We start from the raw sequence: 19556 nt of genomic DNA on the forward strand, positions 1-19556 counted from the left end.
TCCCTTTGCTTCCGCAGCAGTTTTCTAACACAGTTGTTGTACCACGGTGGCTCTTTTCCATCTCTTACAATCTTGCTTGGCACATACTCATCTAACGCATATTGTACTATGCTTTTGAACTTTGTCCACTGATCCTCAACACTATCTGCACTTGAGACAAAACTTTTGTGTTGGGACATCAGCTACTCTGAAATCTGCTTTTTGTCACTTTTGGTGAACAGAAAAATCTTCCTACCTTTTTTTTATATTTCTATTTACGGCTGAAATCATCGATGCAGTAACTGCTTTATTATCGCTGATTCCCTGTTCTGTGTCAACTGTTTCAAATAGTTCGGATCTGTTTGTCACCAGAAGGTCTAATATGTTACCACCACGAGCCAGTTCTCTGTTTAACTGCTCAAAGTAGATTTCAGATAAAGCACTTAAAAAAAATTCACTGGATTCTTTGTCCCTGCCACCCGCTATGAAAGTTTAAGTCTCCCAGTCTATATCCGGCAAATTAAAATCTCCACCCAGAACTATAACATGGTGGGAAAATCTACTCGAAATATTTTCCAAATTATCCTTCAGGTGCTCAGCCATAACAGCTGCTGAGCCAGGGGGCCTATAGAGACATCCAATTACCATGTCTGAGCCTGCTTTAACCGTGACCTTCACCCAAATTATTTCACATTTTGGATCTCCGTCAATTCCCTTCGATACTATTGCACTTCTTATCGCTATAAACACGCCTCCCCCTTCACTGTCTAGCGTGACTCTGCGGTATACATTCCAATCTGAGTTTAGAATTTCATTACTGTTTACATCTGGTTTCAGCCAACTTTCTGTCCCTAGTACTATGTAGGCATTGTGACCGTTTATAAATGAGAGCAGTTCTGGGACCTTTCTATAGACACTCCTGCAGTTTACTATTAGCACATTAATATTGTTATTCAATGTTGCATTTTGCCTACTCCTACCTTGCCGCATCTCAGGAGGCGTCTTGTCGGGCCTAGGGAGGGAATTCTCTAGCCTAAAACACCCACATGTGCACTCCACACTTACTCTGCTACCCTTGTAGCCGCTTCCTGCATGTAGTGCATGCCTGACCTATTCAGGGGGACCCTACATTTCTCTACCCGATAGCGGAGGTCAAGAAATTTGCACCCCAGATCTCTGCAGAATTGTCTGAGCCTCTGGTTTAAGCCTTCCACTCGGCTCCAAGCCAGAGGACAGCGACCGGTTCTGGGAACGATACTACAAATAGTTAGCTCAGATTCCACCCCGCGAGCGAGGCTTTCCGCCTTCACCAACTCCGCCAACCGCCTATATGAACTGAGGATGTCCTCTGAACCCAGATGGCAGGAGTCATTTGTGGAGGGTGGAGTGTGGGAACTGCAGGGGAGGGGGAGAAGAGAAGGGGAAGGGGCTGGGGTAAGGAAGAAGGAGAAGGGGGGAAGGACATACAGAGGCAAAAGTAGAAGTCATCGACACAGAATGCAGTCGGTCAAATTTCTGATAAGCCTCAGTGTAAGATAAACGATCCATGGACTTATACTCTTGTATCTTCTTTTCTTTCTTACAAGCTGGGCAATCTGGTGAGCACGGAGAGTGATGGTCATGATAAATTACACGCACTGGTAGTGGACACACAAGGGCTGTCCTCAATTGTGTCAGTGTCCACAATCACCACATACAGGGTCTGCCATACAACGGAAAGAAATGCCCAAAACCCAAGCACAAGAAGAACCTCATGGGTGGTGGGACATACAGCTTCAAGTCATACTGGTAACACATAATCTTGACCTGCTCTGCGAGGGTATCTCCTTCAAAAACCCAGAATTAAGGTGCCAGTATTGGTGTGATTGTCCTTACGGCCTTTCTGCACACACCAAACAAAGTGAAAGTCCCATTGTTCCAGACTGGCCCAGTGTTCCTCATCGGTTCGAAGGATAAGGCCCCTATGGAAAATGACACCCTGGACCACAGTCAGATACTGGTGAGGTGTAATGGACACAAGGACGTCATCAAGATGATCACAAGCATGAAGAGCTGCAGATTGGGTGGCAAAATAAGTTCTGATCAACAGCGAACCTAACCGCATCTTACGGAGACACTCCACTTCGGCAAACTTGTCTTCAATATTTTCTACAAAAAATAATGGCTTTGTGGTGGTGAATGTGTTCCTGCCATCCTACTACAGGCCAGGTAGTAAGGAAAGCCCCAAGCTAGCAAGCCTGGCCCTCCTCCCAGGGTGTAGCCATGGAAGTGGAGGACACAGGATCATAAGAAGCAGCAGTCAATGATCTGTTATCAATCAAACAGATGGCCATACGAGAATGATCAGACTTTTTGGAGCTTGATATGCTTCATGCAAAACGCATCTGCCTTGATACCACCTACACTGATCAGAGGCTATCCCCATGGGCGCCACTCAGTCACAGCAAGGGCCATCTGGCATGGTGGCCACTGCTGTGAGTTCTGATACTCTGAAATGACAAGCAACCAGTCCTAGGCATCCATGGGAGGCAACAGCCCAGGTATCAGAAGTGTGATCCCTGTGCTGTCACGGGGCTCATCAGATGAGTACGTAACCGTCCCGCTACACATGCTGGTGACCTTGCAGGGCAGAGACAGCAGAGAAGGAAGAGGGAAAGAAAGGGGGGGGGGGGGGAGAGGAACCTACAACATAGATGCTAGGATGGAGTTCTTCCCCAAATGGCTCATTGAAGAAAGAGAAAAATTTAGAAGTGGGGGAGGGGGTGTCAAACCCCAAACAGGGACCGAATGCAAGGGGTTCAAAACTGCAAGGAATACAGAAAACCAGGTGGGTAGCCAGGCTGACATAAGTAAGAACACAGAGAGGGGAGGAAGGGGCACAGGGCAGGATTGAGGGCAGGGAGGCAGAGACACAGAGAAGGAAATGCATCCAGGGAAGGACGAATGGGCTGCAGTATCTCGGGGTCCATGTGTGCCACGCACGAACTCCTGAAAAACTGTGAGCCTCCTGGTGTGGAGGGGGGGGGGGGGGGGGGTTGGAATATGAGAAACTGGCAAGGGAGATCTGTTTCTAGACTGGTTTGGAGTGCGGTACCTGTCCATAATTGGAAAGGATTTGCTGGTCACAACAGATGTGCTGCCCACATGAGATCAGTCTGTATGGGAAAGACTTTTTAGTGTGGAATGGATGAAAACTATTAAAACTAAATCCATCACAGACAAAAATTCTGTCTAATAATTTTTTATGTTGTCAGGTGGATTTTCTTTTTGATACAGTGTTAAAATTTATCTTATTTCAGCTACAGAAAAGAACAAGTAAGTTACATACAAATGGAATACAAACATAGAAAAGAACAAATAAATTAAGAGCAAACACACATTTCTTTGATTCATCGGGAAAATGAAATAATGGCTATATCATTATTCAAAGCATACGCTAACAAATACAATGCTTCACATATGATTAACCTTGAGGAATTAAAAAAAAAATATGTTCAAGTTCAAATTATTTTGATATTCAACATCAATATAATACAATAAATGAACATACCGGATGCAACATATGATTGTTTGATTCTTTTGAGGGATCTGTATCACTTCTCACCAACTGATAAATAATGTTTCTGTTTATTTTCAAGTCATGTAAATCTCTTGTGTGGCGTTGCAGCTGATAATATATTGCGTCTGCTGCTGCACTGGAAATAAATATACTTTCTTCCTTGAAAGCCTGAAAGGTGAGAGAAAAAGGAATGACAACATAACAAGGTCCTAACAGGTTGCAAGATCAATATAACATATACTTGCACAGGATATCTTCCTGCTTTATATGTCCTGCAGAGACATACAGTCTTAAGAGCTTTCCTCCTTATATGCCAACATAGACTCTTTATGCTCTTATAACAAATCACTGAGATAATCATTCTCTTAAGAACCTGTCTCCCTCAGAAACACCAACAATATTCTTGATTCTCTCCACCAAATTTCGCACGGATCCTATAAATAATTGCTGCTGCTACAGTTCATCTCCATAAAGACAATAATAAAATGTGGTGGAAGGGGGGAGGGGGGATGGAAAATCAAAGATGTGAATGATTGTGCATGCCTCTCAATTCATACCTTTGCCCTGGAATACATACCCCCCAAGGTAAAACACTGATCTAAATAACTGTCTGTCACATAGCTAGGTGTCTGCTCTTTTCAACTGGTATCCCTTCATTGGTTTATTACAATAATTCTTGTCTATAATGTAGCAAATATATTGACCTGCTTCTATAGCACAATGTGAGAGGACATATGTAGACTGGACCATCAACCTACAAGGATTACGTAGGAATTGCATATTCAAATGTCTGTGAAGGTAGAACTATATGGAGTCTCTAATCAGGGATGTTACAGTGCATCTTACCTCTGGCTTGAAAATGAGAAACCACATACTGCAGGAATCAAATCCTTCTCTGAGAAAAATAAAGTGAATAGCTCAAGTCTATGAAACTGCCAATGCAGCCTAGATTTGGTTTATGATGGAAAATAGTGCCGCGCTACCTCTGGCAGGGAACCCATCTGATGCATGGAGCAGCAGAGCCATGGCCTAGGTCCAAACATTGCTTCCTGATCACTAACTTACAACCAAGTTTTGTGTTTGGTGTGTGTGTGTGTGTGTGTGTGTGTGTGTGTGGTTGTGTGTGTGTGTGTGTGCGCTTTTTTTTTTTTTTTAATTCACTAGCGCAGAACGGCGAGATTAAATGAAACTAATATGAATAAAATGGCTAAGTGGCTAAGAATTTATCAAGCAATAAGGAGTAAATCTACAAAATGACACTCACTCATTCACTCCCAAATCACTCATGTCGACCCATACAATCATGCTATCACACAGGCCTTAAGACAATGGAGAAAGGGTGAATGGCGCTATATTGAGGATTAAAACATAAGTAAAATGACAGAGAATCTAAAATAATGACACAGGGCAATGTAACTGGCTGACCACTTACAAAAAATATGGCTCAGCCAGACACCCTGTTACCACATTGAGAACAGCAGCCTATAATTTTAGGAAACAAGTTGGACGTATCACAAAATCTTAAAATTGAGAACAGATATGTTGACAAATCTGCTGCTGCCCTCTTGCCTGAAAATAAAATGCAGTCTAATAATATGTGATGCACAGTGATCTGTACACCAGAAGCACCACACATTGAAGGATCCTCTTGCCGGAGTGAGCAGAAGCCATGCATCATAGGGCTGTGGCCTATACAAAGACAAATAATGAGTACCTCATCCGCCAAAGTGGTTGGATTGAGGTACCCCGTGGCCACGTTAATGGACTTTACTAGACACAGTTTATTGTCCGTTACTTCCAGCCACTCATCCTCCCATCAATGCATGGCTCTGTAACAGCGAGACAATAGCATGCAGGGGGATGGCACACCGAACTAATTGAGGACTGCGAGATGCCTCCTTGGCTGCTACATCCATTCTTTTATTTCCCCCGATACCGATGTGCCCCAGCACTCAGCAAAAACACACTTCCTTCCCCAGACTTTGTAGTTTGAGGAGGGCAACCAGGATGTTCTGAACTATTTTATCTGCTGCACAAAAGGGTTGTAGAGAGCAAAGAGCACTTAGTGAATCGAAACAAACAAGGAATTTAGCACCTGAAACATATCTCATTTGCTCGAGTGCCTGCAAGATCACATTTAATTTGGCATCAAATACAGTAAACGCATGAGACAATCAGAAATTGAGAACACAACCAGGGAAAACAGCAGAGCAACCAACATAGTCCCCCTCCCCAGTCAGACCCATCTGTAAATACTGCTACCGAGTTCTGGTACACAGCTGAGATGGCATAAAAGAATGAATTAAAAAATAAGCAGGAGTGCAATCTCTTCTGTACTGCACTAAATCTAAAATCACTCTGGTTCTCTGCAGTAACCAAGGTGGCAGCCAGCTAAAATCCTAGATTTGAGCCTCTACACGCCCCACATCTAGGGACTCTAGCACACATATCATGCAGATCCCAAATAGCCCACTGCCTGGGGGTGTGTGATAAAGAGGCGTTCCATAGCTGGGCAAGCGATGGTATGGTATGCTGGGGAAGAGGGAGTAGTGAGGAACTGACACACCGGATGCACCATGAGAAGTTGCCACTGTTTGGTAAGTGGGAGTTCACCAGCCTCTGAACAGGTACTGGGTATGGGGCTGTCCTGTAAGTGCCAGTGGCTAGTCTGAACCCCTCATGGTGTACAATATCAATGATCTTCAGGTAAGAAGGCCTCGCTGATCCATACACCGAGTACCCATAGTCCGGCTGCAATTACATGAAGGGCCTATGAAACTGGTGCAGACACATCCTATCTGTTCCCCATGACCCGTTGCTGAGACACTTCAAGATGTTCAACGCCTTCTGGGTCCCTGTCTTCAGTTCCTTTAGTATTTTAGTATTTAGGTTGCATTCCTATAAATCCTGAAGTGGAACCACATCATGATTTCTTCTATGTTGCGGCAATCGATCCAAAGCCTCGATTCAAGACGATATCCCTGCAGTTTATTGTATGGTTGTATGTGGTCATCATGCCTTCCTGATTTGTTATGCTCACTCAACCGACTCAGTGCTCTGCTGTTCTGTTCACTACGATGCTCATTTCACAGGGTTTTATTTTGTCATTTCTTACATCAGAGTAACTATTCTTACACCACCTTTTTTCGGAGTAGAGAGATGCAATTCGATCTCTGAAAAATGTACATCATCAATGTCTTTGTACTTGCAAAGATTAATTTCTCACAGCATGCAGTGGTAATTGCTGTATAAGAATCTATATGAGTTCTGTGTCTTTGACAGGCTCTGCCAAACATATGTACCTCTGTAAAAATTTGCGAATGGTGGAGTCACTGTGGTGTCAATAATTTTGACTTGACTGTCCACTTTCATTCAAACCACCAAAATTTATTTAAAAGGGCTGCCTGACATTCACTGAAATTATTGTAGCTATTAGTGATTCTCATGACTCACATATATGCACTCTCTTTCAAATTGCTCACATACATATCAGTACACTGTTTCTCAGAATGCAATGTTGAAGAAGTGTTTCCGAACTGGTGCATGAAAGCAATTGGGCATAATCCTTGATTTGGTTTGAACTCATGAAACTTCCATGCCTCAATAGTGCTATCAACATTCTTGTTTAGCATTGCACTCGGGAAAACAAAATGTTACTCTTGTACTGTTTCACTTATTTTTTTTCTTCTAGTGCACTTTCATCTACAGTGGATTGCTGTACAGATTCAACTTTTGTGGCCAGATCCATGCATTGTTGCAATATACCAAATAACATTTTAATGATTGGCTGTTTGTGCTGTGAACAATCCGTCTTTACTATCATGATACCTGCACTGATTTTGTTTTCCACCTGATCGAATGCCATTTTATTCGACACACAATCTTCATTATGTAAATCATCATGTTTTTATAGGAACACACTGATGAGTTCCTTTTGTGGCTTTTATAATGCTTCTTGAAATTCTTCTTTATTTCTTTGACCCGATCCACCATGAGATTAGCAACTTTGGCAGTTTGCTGCTTAGTATCATTGTCACTTTCCTATTTAAGATCATCCTTTTGTTGCCTAAGAACATTATTCATTCCACTTATGTATTCAAACCAACTGACTTAGTTCCACTGTTACTGGTCCACCATGACCAACTGTCTGTCTTGTAGCCTCCATTGTTGAGCTAACTCTCAGCTCTGCAAGTTCTTTGTTCTCACAATTTAAGTTAATGTTATTTAACAAAATTCCTGATTTATTTTCAGAACTGACATTTATGACTGGATTGTCCTGCACTGCAACAATCCCAGCAGTATTATTGCTGCATTCATTTTTAGGGTAGCATGTGGCCTATTATTTTCAGAGTCACACCTATTCGCAGTTTATAGTTCAAAGATTATTACTGCTTTCCAATGTGTGTGTGTGTGTGTGTGTGTGTGTGTGTGTGCTTTTTTTCTCAAGAAAAATGAAGTGCTGCTGTGCTGGAATGCCATACACACACAATTTTGCAATGAAATCATAGTCATAGCACAGTTGCCAGTATTAAGGTGTCTCCTGCCTTACTTTTTCAAGGATTATACCTCTGTTTGTTGCCATTAAATTGTTTCTTAATTAATAGCATATAGTGATCAGTGGATGAAGTGCAGTATGTACAACAGGATAAGAAGCAACTATAAACTCCTTTATCAATAGCGATAATGGGATCAAATAATGAAATCATGCCATGAGATTCTAATAATGCCTTGGGTTCAGAAATTATTCCCTCTTGAATGACATTCCCTACACTTGATCTAATGCTAAATATTCTATGCACAAGTGACCGAACACACACTACGGCACCACTTTAATGACAGCTCTTAATGATTTCCTTCTAAGTAATCTGCTGAACAGCTGTGGCTGATATGGAATGACAACCACTACTGCTGCGCAGTGCACCGAAAACTGAGCAACTGACTCTCTCATTGTCATGACCAGAAAGGTTTAACCAAGAATTGCTGCAGCTCATAGAAGCTATACATTACCTGTTCATTTATCAATGAAGAGGCAACATCAGTGACCTCACGGCAGATAAAAGGTTCCTCCTGAAGAAGAGCTGGGGAAGACTATGTATTCTGCTATTCCATTTACTTGCTGACCCCCTCCATTCCGCAATATGTAGAGCACTGTGGGTACTCTGTGCAGGCATCGAAATCAAGTTGACAGACGGACCACACTATCTGGCAGCAGCATCTTCACTGGTAGAACTGCAAAACTCAGCTGTCCTCTGCACTACCACTCACTGTAGCTGTCAGTGCACTCTGTAGTTCTCGAACAGAGCAAATATTAGAGATGGTGGCTGCTATCACACTTCATCAGATTTTCTTCCATACATATTTCCATGGTTTCTTTAATAATCAAGTCCAAAAACATGTTGCTGTGGGCAGAATCATTGTTTTATCATAGTCCGTTGAATGTCCAATGGAAATACAATGTTCACCAACAGCAGGCTTGCTTGGTTGCAAAAGGCGAGTGCAGCAATGATGTTCAGTGCAACATTCTTTCAAGGTGCATGTCATCTGACCCACGTAAATGATACCACACTGGCAAGGTATTTTGTAAATTCTGGCCTTTTGCAGTAACATATCTTCCTTCACTGTCCCCAGAAGGTCAGCAATCTTAGATGGTGGGCAGAAAACCCCTTTCATCAAGAGGTTAAGACCACATGGTTTTGTACCACCAAGACAGTATGGCCTTCCAAAAAATTCATAAGGAAAATCTCCAATAGTGTGCAACATTGGAGCTCCCACATATGATTCAGCAAAACATCTAACTTCTTTGCCGAGATCAGGAGAACATGCTCATATCACAAGTGCAACTCAGCTGACCTTATCAATAGGCTCGGGGGTCTCTGGCTAAGCAATTCATACCGTTTAGTTAGTTTTGGTTTGGTATCACTTTTTATACAAAGGTTCCTCTTGCAGATCCTTTGGCACTGATTGGTAGTAAGTTTTAGGTGGGCATTACTGCTTTGTTTCAGCCTGCTCTTTCCTCAACCAATATTATTTTGAACAGACTGACTGGGTTGCTGTGGGTAGCCCTGTGTCTGCCTGGGTGGCTAATCTTTTTATGGAGTATTTCACTGAAAGGCTGCTTCAATCAGCTATCTAATGAAACCAACAGTATTTTGGAGGTACATGGATGATACTGTCATAGTGTGGCCTCATAGAGGAGACAAATTAATGAAGTTTCTACATCACATCAATCCATAACAATATTCATTTCACTATGGAAAGAAAGAAAGAGTCTTGTCCACCTTTCTTGGATGTCTTGGTCATATGGAAGAATTATGGCTGTCTGGGGCATTCAGTTTATCATAATCACACTTATACTGATTTATATTTACAAGCTTTGAGTGTGCTTAAAACATATTCAAACAAAGTTCACACAGTTAAGATCTAGATAGTTTGCCTATAGAGTTCACCCACCTAAAGACAGTGTTCAGGGATAATGGATGCTCGACCTGGCAGATTAACAGGGTACTAAAGTTAAAAACAAAGAACTGGGGAGCAGTTTAAGTGGAGAATACACCAGCAAAATCTTTAGCTTTTCTTCCCTTTATGGGCAACATTTTGTTTAAGACAGCAAATATCCTCTGTAAATTTTGGTGATGGTAGTTTTCTGCCCACCATCTAAGACTGCAGATCTTCCGGAGTCGGTGAAGAATGATTTATTAGAATTTACAAAATATCTTGTCAATGTGGTACGGCTTACATATGTCAGACCACTGCACTGAACATCAATGCTGCACTTGCCTTTGGCAACCAAGCAAGTCTGCTATTTCTGAACATCATATTTCCACCAGACATTCAATGGAGTATGATGATATAATGATTCTCACTGCAGCAACATCTTTTTGGGACTCCATAATTACAGAATCCATGGATCACATGGTGGAAAATCTGATTAAGTGTAATAACTACCAGATGATAGTGCACGGAACCATATCATCTCCACAATTTGCTCTAATCAAAGACAACAGAGTGTGTCAATGGCTGGAATGAGCAGTAATAGAGGACAGCTGAGTTCCACGGTTCCATCAGAGAAGGCACTTCCACCGGGTAGTGTGGTCTGTCTGCCAACTTGATTCTGAAGTATGTGTGGTATACTCAGAGCATGCTATATGTTGTGGCATGGAAGATGTCTTCATCAGTCTTTGATGGCTTACCTGAGGATGACTGGCAGGTGACTAGATGAAATATTGTGGTATGTATTCAATGATAACAAGCTGCAAGGCCAAAATCTGTTTGAACAATAAATGCATATCCGGCTTTCTTTCCAACCTTGGAGCCATTGTCAATATCGGACTACAAGTTGCATAAATGTGAATGATACAATAGAACCTACAGTAATGAATATTAGGGTCTGTGTGAACCTTGACTCCACACCACAAATCCATTCACATTACAGGGTGAGGAATACACTATAGGGGGACTGCCATCTGTGGGTTACTGTATTTACTCGAATCTAAGCCACACTTTTTTTCCGGTTTTCGTAATTCAAAAAACTGCCTGCGGCTTAGAAACAAGTGCAAAGTAAGCGGAAGTTCTGAAAAATGTTGGTAGGTGCCGCCACAACTAACTTCTGCTGTCGAATATGTGTAGCGCTACACTGGCACGCTTTGCAGGCACAAAGATAAATACTGGCACCAAAACCTCTGCGTCAGTAAATAAATTTTAAAAAAAGAAGTGGAAGACGAGATTTTTCCTCCGCCCCGAGATTCGACCACTGCATTTTCATTTTCATACATTAACCAATGAAGTAAATACAAATTCCGTATTGTTCATCTTTGAAAGTAGCAGCATTTCAATGTACTATGAAAATCCGACTGGCAAGACTGTTTGAAATGTTTGTCAATATGGCCAACTCTACGCTCTGAATTTTTTCCTACCTGTGAGAAGAGATGGTTGCTAATAGGAACTTTTATGAATTGTGAATCACATGCAGTATTCTCTTCACCATAAGAATAATACAAATATAAACATTTTGCCATGTATTCTTTTGTGTTTGCTGCTATCTCATTTGAATCCTGTCTGCCTAATAAACTACGAAACTAGAGTGAGACAACAGCAAACGTGGAAGAATATACATATCATGTCATGTTTATATTGGTATTATTCTGATGCCTAATAGTGATACAGTCAGAAATGAAGCACGGTAATTGACTAGATTTTTAAATCTATGATGACTAATTTCTGTGCAGAATGTAATGTACTAAAGAGGTGTCTGCAAGGATTTTCAAACAAAGAAAAGTTCTCATTTCCTTGTAATGTTCCAGACCTCACGCCAATCTGCATGAGCTGAAAGCGTGCATTTTGGCCTCCTCTAGCTACACGGTGTTGGCTCTTATGCAAACACTTCACATGGCACCGAGGATTTTGTGTTTGTTGATAGACTGATTTCATTGTGTCATGGCTTCGCCACAATCTCCAGATGTACTGTCCGAATTTTATCGCTTGCAGAATCAGCAGACGCAGGCCTTATTGGATGCCCTTGGACAGCTTGTCCAGGGTCAACATGCAATGCAAACCGATGCGGCCGCCGCCGCTTCACCGCTACCGCAGCCACAACAAGCAGTTGCACCACCTTTTCGTCCTTTTGATGCGGCACTGGAAAGCTGGACGGAGTGGTCACACCAATTTGGATTCCATTTCGCCACCTACAGAATTCAAGGTAACGAGCGGCAGCCTTTTTTGTTAGCATCCGTCGGGGTGCACACGTACCGAGTGATAGTGAAATTATTTCCCCGACGCGACGTAGCAACTCTGTCCTACGACGAAATTTTGTCTGCATTAGATGCATATTTCAAAGAATCAGTCAATGCAGTTGCAAAAAGGTATACTTTCTTTCATACAAAACGTACGGCCGGTCAAACTAATCGGGAGTGGGTTGCAACTTTGCAAGGCCTTACTAGGGATTGTGCTTTTGAGTGTCAATGTGGACTCCCTTATTGAGATACTATGGTGCGTGATGCAATTGCACAGAACGTTTCTGATGTTCGTATAAGGGAACAGATTTTGAAACTAGTCAATCCATCCCTTCCACAAGTGATGGACATATTGGATAGGCAGGACACACTTGACTTTGCTCAGGAATCGTTTGAAACTTCGCTAGCCGTGTGTCACATTAACCGGCCCGCCGGGCGAGCTGCACGGAACAGTAAACAGCCCTCGTGCCCGTCCGCGCAGCTGCCGCCAAGCTCTCCGCTAAGTGTGCCGCGCAAGCAGGCAAATGCAGTGCTACAATCATGCCCGCGGTGTGCTACTAGACATTCGCGTGAGAATTGCCCGTCACGCCAGGCTATTTGCTTTTTCTGTAATAAAAAGGGACATGTTCAGAGTGTTTGCCAGAAAAAGCTCCGATCGGACACTCACACCCATTTCAGGCCCTTTGCTTCGCGCCGGAATCGGAATCGAACCAAGAATACTCAGGCTCGTGAACCTTCGCCCATGGAAATTCATGTAGTTCAATCCACTCCGCCCAGTGCCACTCTCTCTAACAGTGACTCTGTTCGTGCCACAAATAGTGTGCGTCGATATCGCCAGAAATCGCGTCAAGTCGCAAGTGCTTCTGTACCAGTGTCTGTTCACGTTGCACGAGCCAGTCGCTCTTGTCGTCAGCAGGACAATAAACTTTTTGTAGACTTGGACATTCATGGCACCGTGATACCATTCCAGCTCGATACCGGAGCTGCAGTTTCATTGATCAATAACGACACGTACAAACAACTGGGCAGACCTCCGTTGCGTGCCGCAAATGTTAAGTTAAATAGTTATTCCGGTCAGAATATCCCCGTGTTAGGACAGTGCAGCCTTCTTGCAACATACAAGGGACAAACAAAACTTGTGTCTTTTTACGTCCATCGTTCTTCTTCTGCTGTGAACTTGTTTGGTTTAGATTTATTTCAATTGTTTAACTTGTCTATAGTAAATCAGGTCCTATCAGTGAATCAGACTGTGCCTTCAGCCAGTGTTTCTCGTCTATGTGAAGAGTTTGCAGACATTTTTGCTCCTGGCCTTGGTTGCGCTAAGAACTATTAAGCACATTTGGAACTGAAAGTAAACGCGCAACCGAAATTTTTTCAGAGCGCGCAATGTTCCTCACGCATTGCGTGATGAGGTCGCAAGAACCTTACATGATTTGGAGTCACAAGGTGTGATTGAACGTGTGCAGGCTTCTCTCTGGGCATCACCCTTAGTAATTTTGCCAAAACCTTCCGGAAAATTGAGACTTTGTGTGGACTTCAAAGCTACAGTGAATCCACAACTAGTGATTGCAACTTTTCCTTTACCCCGCCCGGAAGATCTTTTTGACAAACTTTGCCCGGGTAAATATTTTTCGAAGTTGGACCTAGATCTTTGTTTGTATCGATTCAAAAGACTGCCATTCGGGTGTGCGTCCGCCCCTGCATTGTTTCAGCAATATCTGCAAACTGTTTGTGCCTCGGTCCCTACTGCAGCAAACTATCTGGACGATACTGTGATCTCCGGAAAGACGGAAAATGAACATTTAGCCAATCTCAGAACATTATTTCAGGTCTTGCGACAAAATGGTCTTCGCTTGCGGAAGACAAATGTGTGTTTTTTGCTCGTGACTTACCATATTTGGGACATGTAATCCATGCCCAAGGCATACATCCCAGTCCAGAGCACCTCCGTGCCATACAAGACTTGCCTTCGCTGCAGAATTTGAAGCAGCTACAGTGTGTGCTGGGAAAAATCAATTATTATCATTAATATACCCCACACGCCTCTTCCAATTCAGCTCCGCTTCATCGCTTACGCCGTAAAGGTGTTCCGTTCGTCTAGACGACGGAATGCGAACGCGCCTTTCGCCAGTTGAAATCGGCGTTGCTTTCCCATACTTGCCTTACGCCATTCGATCCCCAGAAACCCCTTTTGTTGATGGTGGATGCATCGGAATTCGGGATCGGTGCTGTGCTTGCGCACAAAGATGGATCGCATGATCGCCCTATTGCCTTTGCGTCCAAATTGCTTTCGTCTGCGCAACGACATTATTCACAGATCGAGAAAGAAGCTTTGGCTCTCGTCTTTGGTGTTACTAAGTTTCATGATTTCTTGTATGGTCGTCACTTTACCATCAATCACAGACCACAAACCATTGACGTCGCTTTTTCATCCGAACAAGCCTGTACCTCCACGTACAGCACAGAAATTCATTCGCTGGTCTATTTTCCTCTCGCAGTACCGCTACGATATCTTGTATCGGTCCACTGCTAAGCACGGAAACGCCAATGCGTTGTCCCGTTTGCCTGTTGCTGAGGATAGAGCATTCGATTCTTCCGAACTTGCTTGCATGTTCATTGATTCGGAAACCGATGACGTGGTCGAATCGTTTCCGATTGATTTTCGTCGTGTAGCTACAGCCACAGCTGCTGACCCTGTCCTTGCTACCATTTTGCATTTTGTTGCTACGCAATGGCCCTTGTCAAAGTCACGGATTGAGGATCCGTTGGTTCGCCGATTTTTTGCTCACAAGGAGAGACTTTTTGTGCGACGTGGTGTTTTGCTGTTACGTTCTGATAATGATCAGTCCAGGGTCGTGGTCCCATGTTCGTTGCAGTCCTCTGTCTTACGGCTTCCCCACCAAGGACATTGGGGTATAGTGCGAACGAAACAACTTGCTCGTCAGCACTGTACTTGGTTCGGAATCGATGCTGTGATTACGAATATGTGCTCTACTTGCATGGCGTGTGCCGAACAACAATCCGCACCACCGCGGAAATTCTTTGCATGTCCGAAAGCCACTTCCCCTTGGCAACGCTTACACATCGATTTTGCTGGTCCATTCCGGAATGCTCGATGGTTGGCTGTGGTAGATTCATTCAGTAATTTTCCTCTTGTTGTCTGGATGTCTTCCACGGCGTCATCTGCCACCATCCAAGCGTTATCTGCTATCTTTTGTATTGAAGGTCTTCCACAGACTATTGTTTCCGACAATGGCCCACAATTCATATCCACAGAATTTGTCATTCTGCAAGGCCAATGGTATTCAACATCTGACATCCGCGCCGTTTTCGCCTCAGTCAAACGGTGCCGCTGAACGATTGGTCCGGGCTTTCAAGTCACAGATGTTGAAGTTGAAAGCGTCGCATTCTCGGGAGGGCGCGTTCTTGCTCTTTTTGTCCTCGTATTGCTCTCAGCCTCCAGATGGTCGCTCGCCGGCTGAGTTGCTCCACGGTCATCCTCATCGAACCTTGATGTCTTTGCTGCATCCGCCGCATCAGGTTCCTGTGCAGTGGCAGCCACCTGCTTTTGCTCCAGGCGACGTTGTATACTATCGCAACTGTCGAGGTTCACAGCGTTGGCTCGCAGGGCGCATTCTTCGCTGCCTCGGCCGCACCATGTATTTGGTTTTGGGGGCCTCTGGTGAGGTGCGTCGGCATCTCAATCAGCTGTGCCTCTGTCGTCGCACGGGTTCTGCCGCTCCCCGTCTGTTTTCAGCGACGGTGCCGTCCAGTCAGCGCCCTGGGGACCCATCTACTGGCTCGCCTCATCCCCAGGTGTTACCGACGATGCCTTCCATTTTGCCCCATGGCGACGCGCAGCCGCCGCCGCCTGTTCTCCCGCAGGCACCGCCCGCAGTGGACGCTTCGCTGCAGCCGCCAAGCACCTCCCTGGGTCACGCGCTGCCGATCACTTCCCGTGACCAGCTGTCCTCCAACATGGAACTCTTGCCCGCTCCGGACCAGATGTTGTCTTCGCCCGTCGGCTGCCTCGCCCCGATGGAGGTCGAATCTTCGGCCCCTCCTGTCTCTTTACAGGCGCATACACCGCATGTTGGCGTGCACCCTGGACTAGGTTTTCAGGCGTTTCCTAGCTCCCCTCGGACCGAATGGCCGGGTGCGGGTGGCACAGCCTCGCCTGTTGTTAGGCTCTCCACCTCGTCGCATATGTCAACATGGGGTCCTCCCCACGGCGGGCGGAAGCCTTATAACAAGACCGTACGCCGATTTGCGGGGGAGGAATGTGGTGTCACCGCCAGACACCACACTTGCTAGGTGGTAGCCTTTAAATCGGCCGCGATCCGTTTGTATACGTCGGACCCGCGTGTCGCCACTGTCAGTGATTGCAGACTGAGCGCCACCACACGGCAGGTCTAGAGAGACTTCCTGGCACTCACCCCAGTTGTACAGCCGACGTTACTAGCAATGGTTCACTGACACATACGCTCTCATTTGCCGAGACGATAGTTAGCATAGCCTTCAGCTACGTCATTTGCTACGACCTAGCAAGGCGCCATTATCAATAGAGATTTAACTTGTGATGCCTGTACCTTCAGACCGATGTACACCACTTCTGGATTAAAGTTAAGTATTCTACCAGTTACGTCCGTTTTTCCAAGTTCTCATTTCCTTGTAATGTTCCAGACCTTACGCCAATCTGCGTGAGCTGAAAGCATGCATTTCGGCCTCCTCTAGCTACACGGTGTTGGCTCTTGTGCCAACACTTCACAAACAGCAGTCCTAAAAACAGAAAGTCCAAAAAAACAGACACCACATATACATATAATTCAGGCAAGATGGCCAACGATCTCTTCAGTGCAGATGCACACCAGGCTCGAACTTTTACTGGAGTTGGTGACATACTGTAAGTAATGGGCAAGTGGCACTACATTAATAGTGTATGGATAAGCTGAGAATTTGGATCTGACAGGAGGTGTGCTAGGGTAGTCCATGCAGTTGCAATGACCACTATGTCCAGATGGCTTGGTGGTCAGGGCAACTGCCTAGTGAGTAGGAATTAAGAAAACAGTAAAGTTCGCCTACTCAATAGCTGCCTCTTTTTATGCTGCATTCAGCTGTGGTAACAAATATTATATGCAAATTACCAGTTTCAAATGATGTGTGTCTTTCATATAGGCTGAATTAACATTTAATTAAACAGAATCTAGTAATAATCTAGAAATATATTAGATGGTTAAGTAGGGAGAGGTATTGGCATGCTGGATCCAGCTGCTCTGTAACTGCGGATAATATGATGGTCCAATACATTTATATAATTAAAAATATATAAAATACATAATAACTCAATAAATAAAATGTGTGGCTTTCAGTGCTGGTAACTAGAGCCCTAAGCTACCATTCAACACACTGTTTATCAAGACCGAATGAAACAGTCGGTGGTTATTAATTTTTAATACTTTTCCATAACATTATTAATTTATGTGACTACGTAACTTCTGTAGTTTTTGTGACATTCATAATATTAATGTCTCAATACAGTCACCTCATTGCTGTGAATATGCTGATGTGATTAGTTTTATGCGATGATGAAACTGTGAATAACTATCAAATTTGGAAATAGTCACATTCTGTCATATTGTGGATGTGCTGCCATATATGAAACCATTTACATTCAGGCCATGATGTTCAGTTTACTAACTGTTGTCCCTCAACTTCTGTGGCCTGAGGAAAACCACCGATTAGCTGGGCGCTCGCTTCCCTGAAACTGAATGCCTTACTGTGACAGCCCAGCTGCCTTCCATCAACTTGGCCTCGCTAGCAGAGCCAACCTTACAATACTATGGCTCGATAACTTTTAGTTGGCTGACAGCTCAGCAGCATACATGTTATGTTACAACTTCCATGCCCCAGATGGACATAAGCAAGCTGTGAAATTCTCTTGTAAAGGAACAAGCTAAAACAGATAAGACGTGACACTGATAAGAGCTATTTTTCACGAGTTCTTATTGCATCAATCAGCTGGAATGACAACTACTAATGATATATTATACAGAAAAAAAGAAGCAAGCTACACTCTCATTATCATCGTCATTGTCCTCCTCCTCCTCCTCCTCCTCCTCCTCCCCCTCCCATCCTCCCCTCCCCCTCCCTCTGCTACCCTCCCACAAAACAAAATATTTTATTTAAGGAGTTACCTCTAACTTGCATCATATTTATGCCAAACATTTACTGAATAAAACAATATTTTGTAAAAACAATATCTTCTTCTTTTTTAATGATTCATTATAGCAGAATACCCGTTGCTGATTTTAGACGTGCCACAGAAGCAGAAACCTCTTGAGATCATGCTAAACTGCATTTTAGTTTCAAGTATATGAAAGCTTGGAACTAATGTATACTTACATGACCTGAAAAGTTTGAATTCACATTCTGGTCACTCCCTCAGTACAAGGGTTTTAAATCCCTATTTAAGAAAAATACCCTTTGAAGGAAAAATATATGGGCCCCGAGAGAAGTTTTAAGAAGGAGTTTAACTGCATTTGTGTGCCATAGGTGTTTTACAGCTTGTACTACATATGATGCAATTTTTTTCCTATTTCCTACATTTCATGTTGCTTTCCATTCCCATTTAATTGTATCACATTATTTCATGTTAAATTATTTTTCATTTTGCCTTGCCTTCCCAGTTATTTAAATTTACATTTTAATCTTCCATAAGGACAGTTTTGCCCATACACATATGTATAATTTTTATGTTTGACTTACTTGCATAATGTTGACAATTTCTTTCGCTTCTATTTTTATACGTTTAGAAGTCATAGCACCCAACAAGAAATAGCCTCCAACATCTGTATTGCTGTTATTGCTGATACTTGAGAAAGTCTTTATTAGGCTTATTACCGTTGGCAGGTCCTTAGTGACCAAATATGCAACAGCCAATGGAGTAGTGAGTGAACTGGCATCAATCTGAAATTTGTACGTTCCACCTGCAGTGGGACACAATATCAAGATATGAATATCTTGGTATGGGCTGCGGTTAGAAGAATAAACACTACCAAAATATTAATGCAAATGTTATTTTAGAGTAAAATGTATCAACGTTTTTAATGACATACGTGAGATGGACATAGGAAAGGGCAGGCAGAAAGGGAGAGAGGGGGTGGGGGGTTGGGGTGTAATGTTTGCTGACAGAATGAGTGAGGAAGAAAGATAAAATACATATACGTCTTAAAATTATCAAGAAAATAATTTGGTACCTAACACATATGAATTCACTATATTACTGCAAT

General features: G+C 43.4%; 1 protein-coding gene across 2 annotated transcripts in view; it reads right to left on the minus strand.

Annotated features, from left to right (window-relative positions):
- The window catches only part of LOC126483781 (leucine-rich PPR motif-containing protein, mitochondrial-like), a 167410-nt gene that overhangs the window by 58633 nt on the left and 89221 nt on the right, over positions 1-19556 (minus strand). For both annotated transcript variants that reach the window (XM_050106938.1, XM_050106939.1), the window contains exons 9-10: positions 19033-19253; positions 3530-3706 (exon numbers count right to left, since the gene is read on the minus strand). In XM_050106938.1, coding sequence (XP_049962895.1) covers positions 3530-3706; positions 19033-19253 — 398 coding nt within the window. The remainder of the gene's footprint in view (positions 1-3529; positions 3707-19032; positions 19254-19556) is intronic.

The sequence above is a fragment of the Schistocerca serialis genome, chromosome 6 (assembly GCF_023864345.2).
Source record: "Schistocerca serialis cubense isolate TAMUIC-IGC-003099 chromosome 6, iqSchSeri2.2, whole genome shotgun sequence".
Taxonomy (NCBI): domain Eukaryota; kingdom Metazoa; phylum Arthropoda; class Insecta; order Orthoptera; family Acrididae; genus Schistocerca; species Schistocerca serialis.